The sequence below is a fragment of the Nyctereutes procyonoides genome, unplaced genomic scaffold (assembly GCF_905146905.1).
Source record: "Nyctereutes procyonoides isolate TBG_1078 unplaced genomic scaffold, NYPRO_anot_genome, whole genome shotgun sequence".
Lineage (NCBI taxonomy): Eukaryota > Metazoa > Chordata > Mammalia > Carnivora > Canidae > Nyctereutes > Nyctereutes procyonoides.
Genome location: NW_026575036.1, coordinates 1,247,372 through 1,271,083, shown reverse-complemented (window position 1 = coordinate 1,271,083; position 23,712 = coordinate 1,247,372). Strand labels below are relative to the sequence as shown.

General features: G+C 36.1%; 1 protein-coding gene across 1 annotated transcript in view; it reads left to right on the top strand.

The window, feature by feature from the left end:
* The window catches only part of SLC15A5 (solute carrier family 15 member 5), an 83,583-nt gene that overhangs the window by 49,544 nt on the left and 10,327 nt on the right, over nt 1–23,712 (top strand). Inside the window, exon 7 of the mRNA XM_055318948.1 lies at nt 6,304–6,432. Within this exon, the coding sequence (XP_055174923.1) occupies nt 6,304–6,432 (129 nt within the window). The remainder of the gene's footprint in view (nt 1–6,303; nt 6,433–23,712) is intronic.

The following is a 23,712-nucleotide window of genomic DNA, read 5'->3' as shown; positions in this document are numbered from 1 at the left end:
TTTCAAACATTTCCAGTCTTCTCCTTTCTGCCCCTCATCTCTTCCCACTCACATGTTGATCTTCCTTACCTTTCACTGTTGAACCAGTATTTGAAATATTTAGTCAGTATTTTCTCCTTTTCCAATGACTTCCATGCCTGATAACTACTTCCCTTGATCCGGAGGCAATTTCTGCGCTCTGTTTACCCCATGGTATATTTTTCTAGGCTTCACAAATGAAGTCAAGTCCCACTTTACACAGCAAAAGGCCAGAAGAAAATTCTCCAAAGAGAACTGGTATAATCTTATTTTGAAAAGGATGTTACAGATTATTTTCAGTTACTTACACTTTTTTATTAAAGATTTTATTTATTTATTCACGAGAGACAGAGAGAGAGAGAGGCACAGAGACACAGGCAGAGGGAGAAGCAGGCTCCATGCAGAGAGCCTGATGTGGGACTCAATCCCTGGTCTCCAGGATCACGCCCTAGGCTGAAGGCAGTGCTAAACTGCTGAGCCACCTGGGCTGCCCAGTTACTTACACTTTTAAAGAACCCTTCTCTCTGCTGTGGAGAATATACTACCCTGAGGAAAAGGATAGATTAAGAATATACTACAGTGAAGAAAATGATATAAGATAGGTGAATTAAGAAAAGAAAAATGAGTGCTTCAGACCAGGATGGTATCAGTGTGGGTGGTGAGAATAATCCAAGCTTAGTTATATTTTGAGGAAGGAACAATAGGGTATGAGAAAAAGAGAAGAGTTAATGATGACATCAAGGTTTATGGCATGAGCCTCTGGAAGGATGGAGTTGCCATCTTCAGAGAGACAAAAGGCTACAGGTGGAAGAAGCTTTGGGGAGAAGATCACCAAGTTTAGTTTTGGACCTGAATAAGATGTCAGATAGAGGTTGACAAGTAGGGAATTGGATTCCAAGTCTATAATTTCATACTAAGTTAGGGGATATATGCAAATCTGAGAAACACAAGCTTATTGATGGTATTTAAAGCAATGGGACTAGTTGAGATCACCAAGGGAGTCAGGGACATTAGGAGTTGGTGTTATACAAAGAAGAGGATGCAGGAACTCAACCCTGAAGCACATCATCAAGACATTAGAAGAAGATGAGAAATTTTCAAAGAAGAGAGAACTGAAGTGACACGCAAAAAAAAAAAAAAAAAAAAGCAAAACCATCTTAGAAGTCATATGAAAAAGTGGTATCAAGGAGGAAGGAGTGTTCATTAAATGCTGCTAATACATCCAACAAAATGAGGACTGAGAATTGACTATCTGACTGAGCAATATGGCAGTTATTGGTGGTTTGGAAAGGAGCTTTCTTATGTGGGATGTGGGAATGCACAAAAGCCTGCTTAGAATGAGTTTAAAGGATAATGGGAGGAGAAGTATTGTAGATGATTCATGTGAAGAATTTTGCTGCAAAAGAGAATAAAGGAATGGGACAGTAGCTGACAAAGTAATGGGGTTAAGAATGAGTTTTTTATATCTGTATAAGGAAGGAAAGTTAATGGCATCATACAGCACATTGGTGGGAATGATTCAAAAGAAAGAGAAAATTTAAAATAAGAGAGAGAGGAAAAATTAATAGTATTAGAATGGGGGAAATCACTGCAGGGAGAGAGGTTGAGATCTAATTTACAAGTTGAGAATGTGGCTGTAAGTAGTAGCAAGGATGGTTCATTAATGCTAACAGTTTGGAGGACAGAGTATATAGATGCAGGAACTTCTGTGTACATAAATAGGTGTGGAGATTCATGTGGAAACTCCCCGATGGCTAATTGAAGTAAGATGTAAGGCCATGAGCTTTGAGTGAAGATATGGCTGTACGGGGGGGGGGGGGGGGTGTTGAAGAGAAAGGAGAGGTATGAAATTGTTGTCTAATATGAGAGAATGAATGAGCCAGGAAGATATGGAACATTGCTAGGGAGCAACAAGAGACCATTTGATTGTGGTCAGGAATTTAAAATGAGTTGGTCAACATGGTTATGCGTTCTTCCAGAAATATTGAGCAGCATGGATCTAGGAGCAGGGATGGCAGAGCGTGAATTGTTTGGCCAATCAATTTCCAGAAAGCAAGAGAAAGGCAAGGGAAAGAGGGTATGTGAAAGAGTATCATCATAGCAATTGACTGTGGAACTTAACTTGGCTAAGAAGAGGAATAGGATCATAAAGGCATGAAAGAGGTGAGCGTAAGGAAAGGAGCGATGGAGTGAAGGCCCTGAAGGAGTCTAAACACCTTTGTGGTTGAGCAGCAGTTAACTGGGAAGACAGAAAGTTGTAGTTAGTGGGGGATGCACAAAGATGAGATTGTGGAGCATTTACAATTACTGGTCTAGGGCATGGGTCAGCAAATGTCTTCTGAAAAGTGTCAGATAGTAAATAGATTTTTCACACCAGGCAGACAGTCTCTGTTACAACCACTCAACTCTGTCATTGTGTTGTACGAGAAGTCATAGACACATAGATAATGAATGGGTGTGCCTGTGTTCCAATAAAACTTTCTTTATAAACACCTGGCAGGCTGAACCTTACCTGATGGTAGTTCACCAAGTCCTGGTCTGCTGGCCTGGGGGCCAACCAAGGTTCAGGGTGTGAGCATGGTAATGAGCAGCTAAGGTAGTGTTGAGGACAAGGACATTAGAAAGAAGGTCAAGGGACTGAGAAACCAAGATCCGGCAGGATGCAAGTTTAGAAGGATGATCTATATACGTGATAATTGTCAGGAACTAAGGCAGGAATAGAACTGGAGAATGTGACAAGGAGAGAGGAGCTGATAACGTTGACTAGCAGAGGAAGACGGCCTAGAAATTGACAGGTGACTACACAAAAGAGAAGTAGAAGGTGATCTGATTGACTAACACTGATCTAATCAGAAACAATGAACTGAAGCTCTTGAGAGATGAGGGAGGAATGGTGATCTGGACAAAGTTCCATAGCCCCAGACAGAGGTCCTTCTCTTACATATGTTCGAAATACTCACCCAACATAAAGCCCATCTAACAGTTTAAGAACAATTGGAGGAAAAGAAATTTCAGCAATGAGTCCCCAGTACCAGGTGCCTCAGGAAGGTGGTAACAGCCCTACGGTTTATGGCTTCCACAGATGCTGTGATGGGGCATCTCTGCAAACACTAAGCAGCCTCCGCCTGGAGGCACATTTCAGCTCTCATTGGCAAGACGAGCTCTCACACACACTGAGTATTTTTTACTGTGTCTTCCTGGTAAAATGAGAACTTTGGAATAGTGGCAGACTTGTGGGCACTATCTATACTATTATGTGCTAAAAGAAGTACCACAGAGCCTAAAAAATCAGGTTGATGATCGCTAACATAGAAAGAGATCAGAATGTTCAAGGAGATGCCCGAAAATGAAGATCGGAAGACTTGAAAAGCTAAGTCTTCTAAAAGGGAACCGGAGGCTTTCAAAACGACTAAAATGACACCAAAGAGAGATTAACCAGCAGGCAGAGAGCTGGCAAAGTGTGTTCATGAATTATATACCGCACCAGAAGTTCTAGCAAGAGAAAAGCATAGGATTAATAATTAACTAGCAGAGTAATAATGGGCTTGTACATTCTGCTTTTTCTCAGTGAAAGAAATCGGTCTTTCTGCCCATTGTTTGTCTCTTCATATTTATAGAAAGGAAAGTTCATAAGCCAAATCCTTTTTATAACAGTGAATCATTTCTTCCCAAAACCTCTTCAGCTTTTCCCTCACCCTGTCGTCCAGATCTTCCTGAAAAACACTTGTGAGCTTGGCCTGGGGCTCTTGCTGGTGATTTGCACTACACAAGAGAGCTGTGAGACCCATGGCCCCTTGCTGCCAAGATTTGAAGCCCTTCTTCACAGTATTTTATTTATCACCATCATTATCTTCACCTCCAATAAACATCTGTGGTATTAAGTGCCTGCTTAGCACTACCTTTAGTGTCCTGTATGTCTCTGCTCCCTGCCTGCCCAGGCTTTATAATCTAGGAATGATGCACCAGTGCCCTAGCTGAGGGCTGGCCTCAGCTTCCACACGCTGCACATTCCCTGGAGCACAGATGGGGACTCCTTTGAATGTTTCTTCGCTGATCAATAAAAACATGTGGAGGACAACAGAAACCAAAACAGAAATGTTATATGAATGCTAGGAAGAAACACAAATACATGTATATTATATATTAGTAAGTTTCTTTAAAAGGGCTGAACAAATGCAGACTTTTTCTGGGGTAAAGTGCAAGTAAACCAGAGGGTAAAGTTTTCCCAAGACAGAAGGGAAGAGATAATAAGATCTTTTTATAGAAAAGGAAACTAAGAGGTGTGTGGGTGGCTCAGTCAGTTCAGTCTCTGACTCTTGATTTGGCTCAGGTCATGACTGCAGTCGTGAAATCAAGTCCGGAGTTGGGCTCAGTGCTGGGTGTGGAGCCTGCTTGAGATTCTCATTCTGTTTCTGCCTCTCCTCTTTCTAAAAAAAAGAAAAGAAAAAAGAAAGAAAAGAAAAGACAGAAAAAAGAAACTAAAGTTTTAGCCTCTCCAGTATATCAGTTTTCTATCACCACTTTTTTATTTTTTTAAAGATTTGATTTATTTATTCATGAGAGACATAGAAAGAGAGGCAGAGACACAGGCAGAGGGAGAAGCAGGCTTCATGCAAGGAGACTGACAGGGGATTCGATTCCGGGTCTCCAGGATCCCACCCTGGGCTGAAGGCAGTGCTAAACCGCTGAGCCACTGGGGCTACCCTATCACCACTTTTTAAAATGAACTCTAGTGTTTATTTTTGATCTCTCACTGTAGAAAAATTTGCAAAGTATAGAAGAGTAAGGAGAAGGTAAATTAAAAATAATTCAAACACTCAAAGCTAACACTGTTCCTGTTATTTTATGTATTTCCTTCCAATTTTTTGTGACACATATACAAATGAGAGAGATTAGTGTAATAAACTCCTGTGTATTCATGTTCCAGCTTCAATAATTTTCATGCCATAGCCAAACTTGTCTCATCTCTACCCTCACTTGCACACTCTCTTCTTCTTCATTGTATAATTTTGAAGCAAATCCCAGATATCATATTATGATAAATGTTGTAAATATTTTAGCATGTACCCCTAAGGTTGCCATGCATATTTTAGTATAGTTAATATCATATGTACAAAATCCGATATACTCATTTTCATCTATGCCTGATACCAGAAAATTTTTGATTTTTTTTTCAGTTTTTATTTAAATTCCAGTTAGTTAATATACAGTGTTATATTAGTATCAGGTGCACAATATAGTGATTTAGCAGTTCCATACATCATCTGATGCTCATCACAAGTGCACTCCTTAATCCCCATCATCAATTTCACCCATCCTCCCCATCCTCTCACCTCTGGTAACCATCGGTTTATTCTCTATAATTGAGTCTATTAAAAAAATTATTTGTAAATGAAATTTTTAAAAAAAAATATTCCATGATTTTTTTCAACCTCTTGCCACCATTACCCTAGTAATGACTTGGGATAAAAAAAAGATAACCTTTTTGAAGATCCAAAGCTTATGCGATCATCTCTCTTTAAATAACCTCTCCTTGAACAGGATAATTTAAATGCATGTAAAGGACTTTGCACAAGTAGGAGCCATTTGACTTGGTAAGATTAATACTGTTAAAAATAGCCAACCTCATTCAGTTCTTACAAGTCAACATTTTATACATATTATAGTATTATACGTACATTATAGCAAGTAAGAGCCATGTACCTCTGCAAGTGAGTGATGATATTCCCATTTTACAGAGAATAACACTGAGGCTCAGAAAGTCTAACTAACTTATTTAAAATCACAGAGATAGCTGACCTGAGATTATAGCATAATCTTGTCCAACTCCAGAACCCATCCTCTTAACCTCCATGCTAATTTTATATGATAAATTCAAGTTTTCTATTGAAACCTAATAATTTACATAGAATCACAGGATCATGGGTCTTATTACTAGATTGTCATATTACCTAGTACAAGCCTCATCTCCATCCAAAATTAGTAAGAAATATTCAAATCAGGGTGAAATTTGGGTGAATATATTGGGACACTTAAACCACAAAATAATTAAATTTTCCTTGTAGCTATACAAGAGTATAGTTTGCCAAATATTACTCCTTTTAGACATATGTAAACTATAACATCATAATATGTCTTACTATGGTAACTTTAACAAAGTCCAAACCAAATTTTGCCTTTATCAGTAAACTTTCTTTGAGGTATGATCAATACTAATTTGAATAATATCTATGGAAGTATTTTACAGAGAATGTTCTGAATTTTGACCTTCTCTTTTCCTTTCAGTCTCTGTAATATACAGATTTGTTCCGAGTACCATCAGAGGAACCTCTATGAATTTTCTGACACTGTTCAATGGATTTGGTTGCTTCATGGGAGCATTGCTGGTGGAGTTGGTATATCTCATCTCAGAAGGTAAAAATAGGTTCATGGTATGCATATATATATATATATGTACATATATATGTTTATATATATATATATATTGATTTGATGACTAGAGAATCAGGAGACAAAATCTTAAAAGAAGGACCTTGCCAGTGTAGTCTTTTTTTTAATTGATCCACTTTTGCAATTAAGATAGAATTAAGATAGGAAATAGACTCTTGCTGTATTCATTAATTTCTGGGAATTGTTTTTCTTTTGATAGGAGGAGGTAATTACAGAATGTCACTTCTCATGAGACCCTGTCTGCTGTCTTTCTTTAGTGTGTTTTAAAACAAATCGGTCATTATATTCTTATTAGATCTTTCAATGAGGTCATATTCAATAATGCCTCATAGCTGGCACAGGTATTCCTCAGGAAAGGTAAGTCTTGTAGAAATGTAGGAGGATGGGGTATCTAAACCATCTTTTTTCTTGTGATTTCCTAGAAATCATATCTATGCAGCCAAAAGGAAACTGTGAATTGAAAAGCAAATGGTCTTGGAAAAATTTTTCCCATAGAAATTGATCAAAAAAAAAAAAAATACCCCATCTGAAAAATGCAACAAAAAAATGCTCCTTATATATGTGCTGACAGAAAAAGCGACAGGATGACAATGATTAGATGTCATGGTGAAATGCCTTTGGTTGTATTTTAAATCCACAGACTTTTTCCTTTATTTATTCTAAGATGATAACATGCCTTAACATTTTTTAAAATTTACTCTTGCTTATTTTATAAAATACTACAAGCTTATTCTCTATTTTCAAAAGTACTTACAATTGTGCACTTAAAATAATGTAAAGAAAGTGTGGGTTTGTGTTCTCCTATAACAAATTTAATTTACTTACTTTCAAACTATGGAAAAATTAACTTCTATGAATAAGAAACTTTTTTAACACTATCTTCATTCAAAAAATATTTATATGAATGACGCACTCTGTTCTAGGCACGATGTTGGACACATTGGCATGCCATGACAAGAAAATAAACACTGTAAAATCCTTGCAAAATTTCCAAGAGTGTAGGGAAGCAGTGAAATTAAAAATGATAAATTTGATGATAGGTAGAGATCTAGGGAACAAATGTACAATCCTTGATGGAATATCAATAAGATCAAGTATTGCCCTTGTATTAGTTAACAAGAAAATTAAACAAGTATGTATTGAATACTTACTGTGTGCCAGGCTCTATGCTACACGGAATTTGTGAGATATTAATCTTTTCTCAAAGGACGAATATTCAAATAGTCATAAAGAACTGTGGGAACAGCAGGCAAGTTGTTGACTGCTCTAGTGGTTAGATTCTTTTATGTATAAACAAGGAACAAAGCACCGGTATTAGACCTTTATAAGATAGCCTCAAAAAGTCTTACCTATGTCTTTACCTAAACATCTTATGTGTTCGGCATATGCTTCAACATTACTCAATGAAAATGTTTTTGAAAATTTGCTTTTAAAAATGTCTATAATCAAACCAAATTGATATATTCTAGAAGAACCATGAAGTCAATATTACTATCAGTTTATATTTTTTTAAGATTTTATTTAGTTGACAGAGAGAGAGAGAGAGAGAGAGAGCACAATCAGGGGAAGTGGTAGGCAGAGGGAGGGAGAAGCAGGCTCCTCCCTGAGCAGGGAGCCTGATATGGGGCTCAATCCCAGGACCCTGGAATCATGACCTAAGCTCAAGGCAGACACTTAACCTATGGAGCCACCTAGGCGCCATCAGTTTATCTTGGTATATAAATCTACATTTTTCACACATATGTTTGAGGAAGGTACCCAGTTAGGCCAAACTTCACAAGACTGTGCTCAGTTTAGTCACTGGCCACAAGTTCATAGGTTCCTCAGGACTACCATTGCTTCTGATAAGCTGGCTACAAATGTGGAAGTCCCCACAGCTCCCCTTCGGCTTGACAATTTGCTAGAATGACTCACAGAATTCAGGAAAGCACAGTACTTATGATTACAGCTTTATATAGCAAAAACAAAGCAAAAAAAAAAATCAGAACAAGGCCTAAGAGGGCTTCAGAAATGAAAGTTCTTTCATCCTCAGGGATGCAAGGGCCAACTGGCACACCAATGTGTGACAATATGCAGAATATGGCCAGCCGGGGAAGCTTACTTGAACTTCATGTGCAGAATTTTCATTGAGGTTTTATTATGCACACAGGATTGATTGAATTATTAGCCATGTGATTGAACACAGTCTCTAGCCTCTTCCCTCCAGAAGTTGGGCTATCACATGAGTCAAAGCCTCAACCCTCTAATCACCGTGCTTGGTCTTCCTGGCTGGCCAGGCCCCTTCTGTGTCATCTCATTAGCATAAACCATCTCATTAGCCTCCAGGGGTCCATCATGAACAAAGATACTCCAATTACTCAGAAAACTCAAAAGGTTTAGTGTTTACTAAAGAGGAACCAGGACAAAGGCCCGGCAAATTCTCTATTACACAGTTATTCTTGCAATCCATTTCATTGAAAAGCTAAATTTTTCTTAAAAATCTGAATAGTATGGTAAGAACTGTTACATTATTGCATTTACTGCAACAATCTTATAAAGGCAATATTATCCTTATTTTTGAGATGTAATAATTAAGACAGAAAAAAAGAAAGCAAAGTGGTCCAGTCATCACAACTAGTATCTGACAGAGATTTGACCCTTTCAGCATTTTGAAACCAACATCAACATTGCTTTTAATACACCAAAGAGCTATTAGGAGTCACCCAATATAAGGACTTTTTAATGACATTTGTTACTTCTGCAATACAACCTCCTCTGATGGGGGTCTGCATGTTGAATATTACTTGCTGATAATATTCTAGATATAATAAAAGATCGATAAACAAAAGTTTATATAATTTTGGCAGAATTTACCTAGGACAAATGGCAAGGACATCTTAGACACATGGATGTGAGTAGGGTGCTCTCATACACTTGTGTTCAAGAGAACACCATTTAAATTACCACTAATTAATTCAATTTACTTCTTCTTTTAAAGGTTTTTGCTATGTTGTTGTTCATAGTAATATTGTGTTACATTAAGTCCAATCCCAATAAATCAGAATCTGACAATTGGACATTAACATCAGAAGCCATCTAGTCTAACATTGTACTGAAAACTAGATGTACCAGCATCCTCTAATGCCCAGAAAAATTCTCTGCATTGATGTAACCTGTGTCTGCTCTCTTGATGACAGTATTTCATGGAATAAATCTGATTTTCTATCCACATATCAACTCTTCCAACATTTGATAAATATTCAGAGACAATGTTCAAATCCAGGCAGTCTAAGTATGTGTTCTCAGTTTCTCTACCAGTAACAACAATACATAGTTCATCATGTTGTTATCAGGATTAAGTGATTAATACACACGGTAAATACTCAGTAAAGATAGCTATGTTTCTAGTAGTATGGCATCAGGATTAAACACAATCCTCAAGATGTTACTTTTATCAAACTGGTGTCTCTCTCCCTCTCTCGCTTTCTCCGAATGCCAACAAAGATTGTGTTGACTTTTTCAGTAGTTGATTGTGCTTACGGCCAATTCAGACCTGAGGCTTTTTGTTTGTTTGTTTTTAACAGTTGCTCCCAGTTCAGTTTCACTCATCTTTCACAATTTTTTTCTAATTAAATGCAAGACTTTATCTTTATCCTTGATAAATGTCAACTCATCATCTTAAATAATAGACATTTTTAAAACTTGATTCTGTCACCCAGTGAATTACTAATCTTAACTTCTTTACTAGCTCTGTGTCATCTGCAAACTTAGTAAGCAAGTTCCTAGACTTCTTCCAGGTAATTGACAAAATTGTTGAATTGGACAGGACCAAAAATAGAGCCTTGTGGAAAGTTCCTAGAAATCTCACTGCAAGTTATCAACTAATCTTCCCCTTTTGGATGTAATCAGCTCCCACTTCATCTAATTACTATCATTCAGCCCATGCACTTCTCCATCATTCCCTGAATGACGTCACAGGACACTTTGTCATATGTTTTTCTGGAAGCAGGATATATCTGTGTTTGTGAAAATTCCTTTAGCCATCAGAATAGCATTCATCAAGAAAGGAAATGAAGTTTATTTAGAGGATTTGGTTCTTGTGACCCTAAATTGGCTTATGTGACTAATTAGGATCCCTAAAAAAGAGTGATCTTTTGTATACATGACATTGAGTAGGTCACCATCTTCTCTAAGACTGTTTCCTCTTATTTAAAAAAGGGAATGCTGTACTGCACTTTTCTCAGAGACGACGAGAGGATAAAATTAAATAATGCATTTGATCATTTCCATACCAGAGATTCTTTTAAATAGAAAATTAAGTCATATATTATAGTGGCCCCTTTGGTTAAAAACATACCAGTTTTTTAGTCAAATAACCAGAACAATTTTCTTGATAAACCAGAGTGACACCAACACAATAACTATGTGCTTAAGCATCCCACACGCCTCCACATTCCATTTAGCATATAAGATATTTTAAACCTTTAAGGATTCATGTCAGCTGAGCATGTGTGTATGTGAGTGTGTGTGAGTGTTGGTGTACGATTGGGAGAGACGATCGGCTCTCACAGTCTCCCGGGCTCCAAGCCGCATTAGTCATTTTTAGCACCATGATGGAGAATGGTGTGAATGCGGTAAATTCAAAAGATTTCTCAAAACTTGACTGTGCAGACAGATAACTGTTAGAGTGACATTTTCAGTACAAGTGAGAAAACTGATCCTTCTGGGATCTCTAACTCCGAGTGCTTTAAAGGAGAAGATACAAGACTAAACCCATCCTCCTACACTAATCATTTCAGGAATAGTTTCTCTAAAAGTAGCAATGCTAATAGAAGGGAGTGAAGAAGTCACTCAAACTGCTTATTTCCACTCTATGCCATTAGCAACCAGATCAGTTTTCTCACACTCATGGGTTCAAGCTTACCTTTTGACGAAAATAACAAAATAGAATTCAGTGGAAAGTGACATCTTAGTTATGGACGTGCAGGTGATTGAAAGATCCAAAGCAAACTGTCTAAGGGAAAAAGAATAATTGGGCAGAATCAAGAAGTCAGGGAAATATCTTCTTGTCCCTGTTAGTCCTGCCTCCTAGAATTCTGGAAAGGAGCCAAGAATTTAGCTGTTTGATTCCCAACAAGATCATTTTAAATTAAAAATATGATCTTTTAAAATTCTCATTTGAATATCTGTGATTATTGAGACCACTGACAGCCATGTCAGCATGAATCCCTGAGTTGCTCTTGAAACAGGAATTTACGGTTACAGTAAACTTGAAAGAAAATATTTATCCACCTGAAAAGCTATTTAGATGGATTCCATGGACCCATGCCTATTTTCTTAAAAATATGTTTCTTCAGATTCATCTCAGCGCCCCAGGTCCAACTTCATCTGTGTTTAGAGATGAGATTTTAGACCTAGGTAGAGAACGTGACCTGCCAGCTCATAATTTACCTTTAGCCAGGCCAGACTCTACTTGCCCATCAGCTGGTCTAATGCCACTGTTCCTGGGGCTTCTTTGATGAGGCCCCTGACAACTCTCACAGGCAAATCCTGCTCATGGTCTTCAATCAGAAGTAGAGTCAGAATTCTCCTTGTACAATGAGGTTTTGAATCTCAGATATAACTTATTCTACACCCTCAAACTTGGGAGACTGCTCAGAGGCCTCAGGATTCATAACAGTATCAAAATAGAGCTCAAAATACCACTTAGACTATGGGAAGCAATTATCTACTGCTGTTGGCTTGCAAGAGGTAGAAAGGGCTGATTTTTGAGTCAGACAAACTGGAATTCAAATTCAATTCAGCCTTTAACAAGCTGTGAGTCTTGACCACAGTACTTAACTTTTCTGAGCCTTAGTTTCTCCTTCTCAAAAATGATGTCACTAATAACTTCTAAGATTTCTATAAAGACCAGAGAAAATAGATATAAAACATGAGGTTAATAAAAGTGAACATAAATAATGATTAGTGGTGTTGTTATTATAAATTGAGTGGGATCTCAACTTTTTTCAATTAGGCCAGGATTATTATCATGGGTACGATGGTTTGGTATAGCTTTAATAATTCTTCAAACAAGAATGTGTTCCATAAAGAGGACATCAAGTGTCCTACTCAGCTTCAATTCCAGGTCTGGATTGGGATGAGATGAAATAAAGTAGTACTCTAAGATTCTTCTTGGCCTCATGGACCTATGTCATTAGTGGCACTTCCTTCACACTGAAAACTTACAAGTCTACATGGAATTGGATATGCATTCATGTTCATGCTGGAAACTGAAACTAGACATTGAATTTAACACTAGAAGGATGAGTGGTATTTGGCTCAATGAATATAGGAGTAAAATATTTCTGGCAGAGAGTATATATACCAAGTATATATACCAAGCCCTGGAAGTAAGAATTAATAGGTGCATCAGAAGAACTCAAAAACTGGTAACATGAAAAAAAAAAAAAAAGAAAAAAAAATAGTAACATGAAAATAATCAGCAAATGGGAGGAAATCGCATAAAGTCAGGCTGAGGAATTAAAAGCAAAATCATGCAGGACCTTTGGCTTATGGGAATTTTTTTTTAATTTGAATGCAATATGAAATCATAAAGGCACCAAAAAAGTAACACGATCTATTTGTTTTAAAATTACTATGGATGCAGTATAAATTAGAAGGCAAAAAGAATGCTTTGGGAGAAGTTTACAACTGAACTAACCCAGGCAAGTCTAGGATAGTGATGAACTAGGGAGGAAGTAGGCAGATGGAGAGAAATGAATAAGCGTGATTTTAGAGGTAGAATCAAGAGTGCCTAGTGGAGTCAGGAGGTGGTAGGATGCAGGAAAGAGAAGTGGTATCAAGGAAGCATCCAGATTCTGCCAAGAGCAACTGGGTGGACAAAAATCCACCCAAATTACTAAGTGGAGAACACTAGAAGACAAACAGATTGGAAAACGTATCACCTGTTCACTTTTTAACACATTAATTTTGACATACCTGTGAGACATCCAAATAGAAATATCTAGAGCTCAGTAAAAAGATCTGGGTTAGATATATAATTATGAGAATCCTTGGCATGAAAATAGCATTGGCACCCACAGAAGTGAATTAAATTATCTAGTGTGAATATTGAGAATGAGGGCAAAAAAAAAAAAAAAAAAAGGAGCACAGTACTTAAACTTAAACCTGAAAAGGCCGATGTTAGAGTTCAGATGGTGGAAGAATGGCCTGCCAAAGAAAGAAAAGTAGCAGCCAGAGAAGTTGGGAAAAATATACTTACACACACACACACAAACATACATGTGTATATATGTGAGTGTGAGTGTATGTATATGCATACTATATTTAGTGAAGATAAAAGAGAAGATTGTTTCAAATAGGAAATGGTAAACTGGATAAAATCCTACTGGGTAAAATCCTACTGTGAGGTCAAGTAAAATGAAGAATGGAAAATATCTGTAGATTTAGCAACATTATGATCACCAAAAACTTTATCAAGAGTCATTTCAGTGGTGAAGGGAATGAAAACCAGATTGGAGAAGGGGTAAAGAACATGTAGGTGGTGAGGCAATGAAGTATCACATTCAAACAAGTTTTTAAAGGAACTTGTCAATGAAGAAGACTTAAGAGATAAAGTGGTGGCTAGATGGGGAAGTGGGTAGATTTGCCAGAGTTAGCAAATAAAAATACAGAACACCCAGTTACATTTGAATTTCAGGTTAACAATGATTATTTTTCTTGGTACAAACATGTCCCATGCAATATTGTGAACATACTTTACACCAAAAACTTATTTGTGCACTGTTTAAGACATAATTATCCTAAAAAATAATTTGTTGTTGTTCTGAAATTCAAAAGTAACTGTGAGTCCTGTATTTTATCTAGGAGGTTAGGTGTGAGTTCAAGATACTTTTGTATTTATTTCAAGAGATACTTGGACATATTCAACTGATGAAAACATCTGGTGTACATGGAGAAGCTAAAAATTCAAGAGAAAGAAAAGAGATTGACTTCTCCCTGGAGGGTAGATGCTTCTTACTTGCATTCATACAGAAGAAAGAATGGGAGGTATGGGTGCAGGGTCAAACAGAGCTGTGGTTCTGCTTTAGAAAGATGCTGGCAGCTACTTTTCAAGACTTTCAGTTTTCTTATGAAGGATGCAGTGAGCCATTCATGAGAGCAAAAGGGGGTTTGGATGAAAAGGAAGGGCAGGGAGCTAAGAACGTATTATCGCAAGAGAAAGAAAAGATGGTTTAGAAGAAAAGCATTAAGATTGCCAACAGTGTTGAAGGCCAGTTGATGCTGGTAATCATGAAGAGTGATACCGAATGACCTAAAGCGTGATTTTGTCCAGTGCTATTCAGGTGTCCAATGCAGTTATGAAGCTGTCTGGTAGACTTGAAAACAATCTAAAGACCACAAGATGGGGAAAAAGGCACAAATTCTACTCTTGAATGAAAGTAATGTGAAGTAAATCTTACATGCAATTTCCCTCCAAATATGCAAGGGAGGGTGGATATCTTTTCAAATTCTGAAATAAATCTCCATCATTAGCTAACTGAAGTTACAAATTAGAGAACAGACTGTACAAATAAGGAGATATTGGGCAAAATCAGTTCCTGTTACATCCATGATATTATTTAAACTCAGTATTTTACCATTTTAAATAGCTCCACTTTAAGGTTGACATAAATTCAGTTCACAAATACATATTGGGTTCCTACTATGTGCAAGCACTGGCCAGATAGTGAATTAATAATACCGGGGCTGATGTTTAATTAACAAGAAGAATCTTATAGAAATATTTGACACTCAAATTAATATCAGATATATTCATTTGACTAATGCTATTACAATTACAGTTCATAGCTAATGGCATTATCGGGCTATTATCACAAAGCATTACCTCTCTTCTAAAACTCATTTCCATGATAATTCATTGAAATCATCATGAGAACACACTATCTTGATGGGTTTTTACCTCCCAATGCTCTTCAAGAGAATGAACTCACCCTTATAAAAAAGCCTGTTATCCCAAGTATCACCCATGCTCATTCTTTCTGCAGTTCAGGTGAACAATGCATAGTGATTTCTCTACAGTTTTGAAAGACACGGTGTCCCTTCCTGAAAACAGCAACCTAACTTCATTTTATCCACAATTCCCAAAGTAAAAATGCAAATTAGAGTCTCAAAGCAGACATTGTTATGAGAGCAAGGTATCAAGCAGGTGCGAATTTGGGGCCCAACCTCAGTTCACCCATCGAATCAACAAATAATTATTCTGTCTCCTTTGCATGACTTTAGGTAAACAGTTCAGCTTCTCTGTGCCTCTGTTTCCTTGTCTGTAAATTGAGGGTAATAATACGAGTACTTAGACAAACATGAAAAAGTGGTAGAAAAGCCAAAGTTAGCAGATAGTTGTTAGATATTATTTCCTTCAGATATCATGAAAATTAATGTGTTTTAAAAATTAACTCAGGTAGGAGAACTATGAATCTCAAATGAAGCATTTAAATCAGGTTACTGAAAGAAGGAAGGAAAGAAATTAACATTTATTAAGTGTCAATTATATGCAGACTTTGCTGTATGTACTTCACAAATTTATTATTTCATTAAATCTTCACAACAATTCTTTGGGGGTAAATGTTTGTAGCCCCATCACAGGTAAGAGGAAAATGATCTGAGAAAGCTATATAAGTTGCCCAAATCTTACAGCATCGATGGATTCCTGATTCCCAAATTCCTTTTGCTACACCAGGGTTTATTTCCCACGGCACAGACGCACGTCTGTCCTGGAGAATGGCTGCTACGCATTTTTAATTACTTACTTCTTCAGCAGGTAGTGAGTCGAGAGATAAAGTAAGGTATAAAACCCATTTCGGCTCTGTCTCAACAATTTTGGACATTTACTAGCTCACTAGCATTACAAAAAATAACTTTAAAAACACATCTCACAAAGTCTGAGGGGAAGTAATGGTTCGCTGTGCCCAACTATCATTTGAAGAGATTCCAAAAGGCATATTTTAATATTTTCAGAGTTCCATTACATTCAAAATAAAACAGTGTTAGCAAAAAGGGGAACTACTCAATCTCCCTCCAAAAAGCAGAAATCTGCTTCTAATCAAAAGCGTTATGCTGTAGCATTTAAAATAATGCTGTGTATATTTGAGAAATTTGGTAAATCTAGGGTTTCAGCAGGGAGTAGAGGGACATATCACTGAAGTGAATGAAAATTAGGTTTCAGAATAGATTGGTTATTGTTACTTGGGATGTTATGATTTCCCAAATAATATCTTAAGACAATTTTATACATAGCACATAACTTTTAAGTTACAGCATCCAGGCCACTATTCAATGCTTCAACTGCTGAGGAAGAGTAGGTTACAACAGAACACCAACCGTTTCCATGGTTTTGTAATAAACCAGAAATGATTTTTAGAAGTAAGAGTTTTCCAAATGTATGCTTGATGAAGTGGTTTTAAAATATTATTTTTTGCTGTAAAGGTAATATATGATGAAATCCAAATTCTAAAAGGAGGGGTGGGGAAAGACCAACAAGATGATGGCAATTATTATTTGGGTAAAGCTTTTCCTAATATTTTTTTATTTGTGTGCATGTGTGTGTGGGTATGAGATTTTATATATAGAGAGAGGTTCTAAACAAAATTAGGGTCTGAATATACCCTGCTGAATGCTCAATTTAAAAATTATATCAAGTTCCTACTTCTCTTCCTCTTAGAAGTATCAGGAGCAGATTTCCATGTCATTTGAAATTCAGAAAAAAACTCACTTTTTTTTTTCTAGAATCCTGGAAATGGGATTATTCATTCAATAAGGATAAACATTTTAAAATCTATTAAGAAGTAAAGGCAAATTGTTTTCTAAAAGGCTGCATCAATTATGCCACCATTGCAGTAGAATACAACTTGTCTTAATGTGTTATTGCAGCCCTGAACATAATATTTGATCTTTGTTAATACGATTGACAAAAATTATATTGTGTTATTACTTTAATTTGTATTTTTCAGAACAGAAAATTGAAATTTTTAATGTGATGAACTTGATCATATTTTTTGCTCATTTTTCTTTTTGTCTATTTGTCTTTTTTTTTCTTTTTGACTTAGCTGTTTTTTTTTTTTTAGACTTTAGGGATATTATCATTTAGTCAAATTTATTGCTAATATTTTCCTAGTTAACATTTTAATTTCATAGATAAGTTTATTTTGCACAGGTTTTGCTGATACATGTAATCAGATCTATCAACCTTTTTCATTGTGACTAATATCACTGCATTTATCTATGGTTGTGGAAATTTCAGTAGTTCCATATCTTGAATATAAGATTCTCATCCATGTGGACTTTATTTATGTGTTAAGTAAACACTTATTTCCTTCAAATAACCAAATTTCACAGTGTAATTTGATATCTGTTGTGAAAAGTTAAACCATAAATACTCCGTAGCCATAGGATAAATGGAACAGAACTAATCAGTTAATAATATATACTTTCTTATATTCTTAGTTCTTAGGAGATTCTCGGGCTCTTTGGGGGCTACCTTTCAGCTACCTCTTGGTTTTAGCTTACTGTCACCCTCTTTTTAATTATTACACCTTTATGATATATATTACATATCAACTATTGCTAATCATACTTGTCCTTACGGTTATTCTTCATTTGTAAAAATCTTATTTCCTATGGTGTGTATTTTCAGATGGATTTTAGAATCATCTTATCAGTTTTCCCCAAATCTCATTTTTATTTTAATTAAAAAAGTAAAACTTGCTAGTTAATTAAAAAAAATAAAGCTTTGATAATACGTAGTGTTCCATGTAAGTATATAACTTTTTTATTTATTCAATGTAAAAAAATTCAGTTCAGTAAGATACTCTTTTCTTCATTAATATCCTGGACATTTCTTGTTGAACTTATTGTTGGCATTTTATGCTCTTTTTCTTTTTTGTTTTTGTGAACTGAAGCATCTTCCCTCATTATAACTCGCTGAGATAATTATTATTATATAGGGGGATTATTAAAATTTATGTCTGTGTCTTGCATTCAACTTCTTAAACTTTCTTAGTAAATTTATGAGAGTATTCTAGTTTATCTTTTTAAGTTCATAGCAAAATTATCTAATCTTAAATACAATTTTTCTAAAAATCCTTTTTTCCCATATTAACTCCTCTGTTTTGCATCTTTATCAGGATGCAGCCCTATAGAGCAATGTTAATACCAGAAGATAGTCACATTTTATCCTGTTCATAATCTTAATATGGATCTCTCTTATTTTTTATTAAGCATATTTTTAGGTTTATGAAGATAATATTAAAGGATATTATTTATCATAAGAAAATCTCTATTTCTCATTTTCTAAGATTTAAACAAATCAGATTAGATTTTATTGAATTCTCCTTAAGTAGTTCTTGAGATCACCTCTTGATTTTCTTACTGTTCCTGATAATATAGTACATTTAATCAATGGATTTTCAATATTAAATAAACAATACTTATCAGAAGCAGTAGTTGATGATCCTTTTGCTAATGCTCTGGAAAGATCCAGAGGAAAGATTCATTTCTTCCATGAAAATTAAAAGATGCATTCAGGATGTAATGTCTCTTTTGAAGATAATTGTAACTTTTCCCCACTGTTTCTTGCCAGTAAGATTTTTTCTCTTTTTGGCTCGATTTGGACAATTAGGGTTTTCCTAGATAATCATCCCATTTCCATAAGATTTCTTAAGTATTATTTTTTTCTACTGAAGTATAATTAACATACAGTGTCATAACATATATTATAACGAATATATTATTTCAGGTGTTCAATATAGTGATTCAACAATTCTCTAGATTACTCATCCTCTTTACCTATCTTACCCAATCCCCCAACTCCCCTCTGCTCATCACAGTTTGTTCTTTATAGTTAAGAGTCTGTTTTTTAGTTTGTCTCTTTTTTCCTTATTCATTTGTTTTGTTTCTTAAATTCCACATATGAGTGAAATATTATACTATTTATATTTCTTGGACTGACATTTCACTTAGCATTAGATCCCCTAGATGCACCCATGTTGTTACAGATGGTAACATTTCATTCTTTTTAATGGCTGAGTAACATTACATTATATATATACATATGTATATATATATATATATATATATATATATATATTTGTATACACCACATTGTCTTTATTCCGTAAGATTTTTGACACTTTATTTTTTTTCAACTTTCCTTATATTTGTTTTGTTTTTTAACGCTTTTTTGTGCTGAATGTTTAGTTCATTTACTTTTTCCTTAAACGAAAACACATGTGCCTTTAAATGTACCTCTGAATAGAATTTACATCTCTATCCTTAAATTTGTAAATGTGATTTCTTCATTTTCAAATACTTTGTGGTTGCAGGTTCCATTTTCATTTTGACCAACTAATTATTTAGGAGCAGTATCTTTTTAAGAGCAGTATCTTTAATTTCTAGGAGATTTGGTTTGCTATTGGTGTTATTAAAACTTCTACAAGAGAGGAATTTTTTTTTTACTAAACAGTATTGTAATATTTACTAAATTCTTATCAATGGCATTATTCTAATTCTTTATATTATTTCTTTTTTTGCCTAGTCTATCAAAAATTGACCAAAATGTGATATAATCATTCACAAGAATTGTTGATCTACCTGTTTTTATCCTATTTCCAACAGACTTGTTATGTTTTTATTACTTAAGGGATGTACACTGACATATCTTTAATTTGAACTGTGCCTTTTATAAATATAAAAAGATCCTTAGTGTCCCTTTGTCATGATTTTTCCTTTTCCTCTGCCTTATAATTTCCTAAATTATTATTATTATTTTAACTTTTGTCAATTTGTGTTAGGAGTGTTTTTTGTAAGCGACAGTTATGATGTATATTATAGTTGCTTTTTCTTTTTTATATTGGCCTTTTTTTGCATTTAGTCATCCTCAAAATAAGAGATTTGCTGAGAGGCAGTATTTGCCAACTAAGAATGTGTGTAGATTCCCTTAGCGTCTGTCACTTTCCAAATTTTTAGTAAAGTGCTCTGCAAAAGTGCACCCATTAAAACCCATGTTACTGTGAGGCAGACTGCTGGGCCAGAGTGAGAATTTTACACCATTTTCTGATTGTCCAACAATCTGATCAAATGATGTGATTGTCAACTGGTCTCAAGCATACATGGAGTGCTCCCGAAAAATTACATTCATCTATATTCTTCTCATTGGGAGCTATGCTATCTGACTTCAGTGCCCCTTGACTGTCATGCTCCCACTACTTCCTGTCTTAAGGTTTAAGGAGTCATACTCCCTAATATAGTCTAGAAGCAGAGGTACTTGGTGCTGGCTACTGACTAGAATGGAATACAGAATTACTACTTCTCCTCAAAACAGTAATTATACATTGCAGCAACAGCAGCTACCAGTATTCTGTTTAGAACTGACCTTGACTTCTGTGTGGGGGCATGTTCTGATCTACCTCCTATTCACCTGTTTGGTGTGGGAGGGATCCTCAACCTAAGTAGGATATGATGGTTGAAAATATGGCACCTGGCACTGGAATGATAGACTGACTGCAGGTTATTAGTCACATACACTTACGGCCCAGGGGAGGAGAAGGTGACATGCAAGGCTATATGGGGTCTGCACTTGGAAGTAAACAAGGGTCTGTGGAAGCAGGTTTGGTAGTAACAACACAGTGAGGCAACTGTTGGGTCCTGCAGGATGATGGGATTGCCTATTTGAATAATATTGAAGACTAGTAAGTATGCAAAAGCTTTAGGGTGAAGACCAGTAGCAGGCAGCTTGTCTGACTAATAGGGAAGCTAGCCAGGTGGGGAGGACTTCCCACTGGGTGAGGAGTGTATCTGAAAGAGCAGAGAAATATGTGATTAGTCTTTTGGGGCCCTGTGAGACTCCAAGACATAAGGCCAGCACATGACATTTCGAGCCTTACAATGCAAAGCATAAGATAGGACAAGAAGAAAGCCTATTCCTCTTTCATATTAGCAACTTTGTGCTGTTCATAGTAACATAAGTCTATTAGCATCAATGGGGGCTTTAGTAGTGCAATTGTAAGAAGATGAGGGTTCTACTGAGCAATGCCTCAATTTACCTCTCTGTGCTTTCGCTCTTAATCTGTAAAATACAAGAATTAGTATAGGTAATTCCATAGTCCTTTTGTCTCTAAAATGGCCATGATAATTTAAAATAAACAGAAACATTTTACTTAGTATTTATAAGGCCTAATATTCCAGAGTAATTATCGGTTTGCATGTCTCCCCTACTAATCTATGAGCTCTTTTTCTTAAGCAACTTGGAATGCCCATTTGCTGGTACATGAAAACTTCTTAACTAATGGTTTTCAAATGAACAAATAAATCTAACTGAACAAGAAATATTTGGAGGACTTCTGAGGCTTTCAAAATATTTTGTGAATGTTCTATGGCTCGTTACTAACTACACTGGTTATACTATTAGAATACTTAACTAGGGTCCACTGTGAGCATTAACATATGGCACTCACTGTCCCTGACTGTTTATGTGGTACACTTCTTCTCCTGTTGCTAACCTTCCTACCTACCCAAGCTAAGATCTGGAGAAGTTTAGTTCATCCCATTCTAGACCTAAAGTCTTCTCTTTGTCTCCTTTTGCAAGGATACCCCAGATTTCAATCAGCTACTGGAAATGTCAGATGAAAAATGGCACAAATGTGAATTACGACAATAAAAGTTTATAAGCTACTAAAATAAAGTTATAGTACCTAAGAGCTGAGTCAACTGACAATGTTAAATGGAACATTTTACAACCAGTCCTGGGATAATGATAAAAAAAAAAAAGGTACATGAAGAACATGAAGAAATATCTGGCAGGAAATGGGCCCAAGATCAAGCTCAAGCTACATGATTTTGTATGAGCTACTTCTAAAGTGTGTGTGGAGATTGATAATCTAAAGTTTATGGAGCGCCACCTCTGTATCCAACCCTGACGTCTATTATCTCCTTTACTTCTCATAACAGCTCAGTGAGAAAGGTGGTGTCATTTTAGAGAGGAGAAATCAAGGCTAAAGTGGTCCAATTGTGCAAATGCCCCTAAACAAAACTAGTAACTAATAGAGACAATATTTGACTTCAAAAGTCTCTCTGCTGGGGATCCCTGGGTGGCTCAGTGGTTTAGTGTCACCTTCAGCTTGGGGTTTGATCCTGGAGTCCCAGGATCGAGTCCCGCGTCAGGCTCCCAGCATGGAGCCTGCTTCTCCCTCCTTCTGTCTCTGCCTCTCTCTCTCTCTCTCTCTCTCTCTCTCTGTCTATCATGAATAAATAAATCTTTTAAAAAAAAAGCCTCTCTGCCTCCACAGTTGATGCTTTCTCTGTCTTTTCATACTCAAAGCTATCTCTTTACATAGACTGATCATCTCTGTAGAAATCAAACAAATTTTAGGTTTCATGAAGTATCTCTCTGTCCAACTCAATGCTGGGGTATACTCCATGCTATCAATTCAGGTGATCATTCTTACCATGGAGCTTACCACGGAAATTAGCTACATAGGGAACGTAAAATTGTAGCTAAGCAAAAGCAAAAATATGGGACTAGCATGAAGATTGGCCTTATGAAGGAAGCTGAACACTAAAAATGATATTCAGGCAGGACTATAGAAATGTTCTCAGGAGTTTGGATAAGTGGTATGGCAATCTTTCATTTTATTTTTTAAATAACACCCCTCACAATATGTTTTGTGTTGCTCATAAATTCCAGCTGCCTTTCCCTAACCTTCCTGGCACAACATCCTCCAGTCACCCCTCATGCCCATAATTCCAAGTCATGGCACTTTTCGCCTGTGCCCCCTCACACGTTCTCCAGTGGCAAATAGATACAAAAACACTAGCCTGCACAGGGGGAGCTGGTGCCATATCCCAATGGGCTGGTATTTGCTGTAATTGCACAATGTTTTTAGAAATACTATGTTTTACCTTTAAAGATCTTACAAAGTTTACATTCTTCTTGCTCATCTGACTTTGTTATAATATAAAGATAGCCTTTCAATTACTTATTATGGACCAAAACTCATGCTCCGAGAAAAATTAATGTCATGGTAATTCTGAGGCTTCGTGTACTCTGTACAAACTCCTCTTACTCCAGCCAGAGAAACACGGTGATAAAATGGTCTAATCGCATCACATGCAAGGTGCTGATGTGAAATGAAAAGGACAGAAATATGATTGGGATATTAATTCAAGAGACATAAGGTAATAAGACTGTTTGGGAGGGAGGGGCAAGAT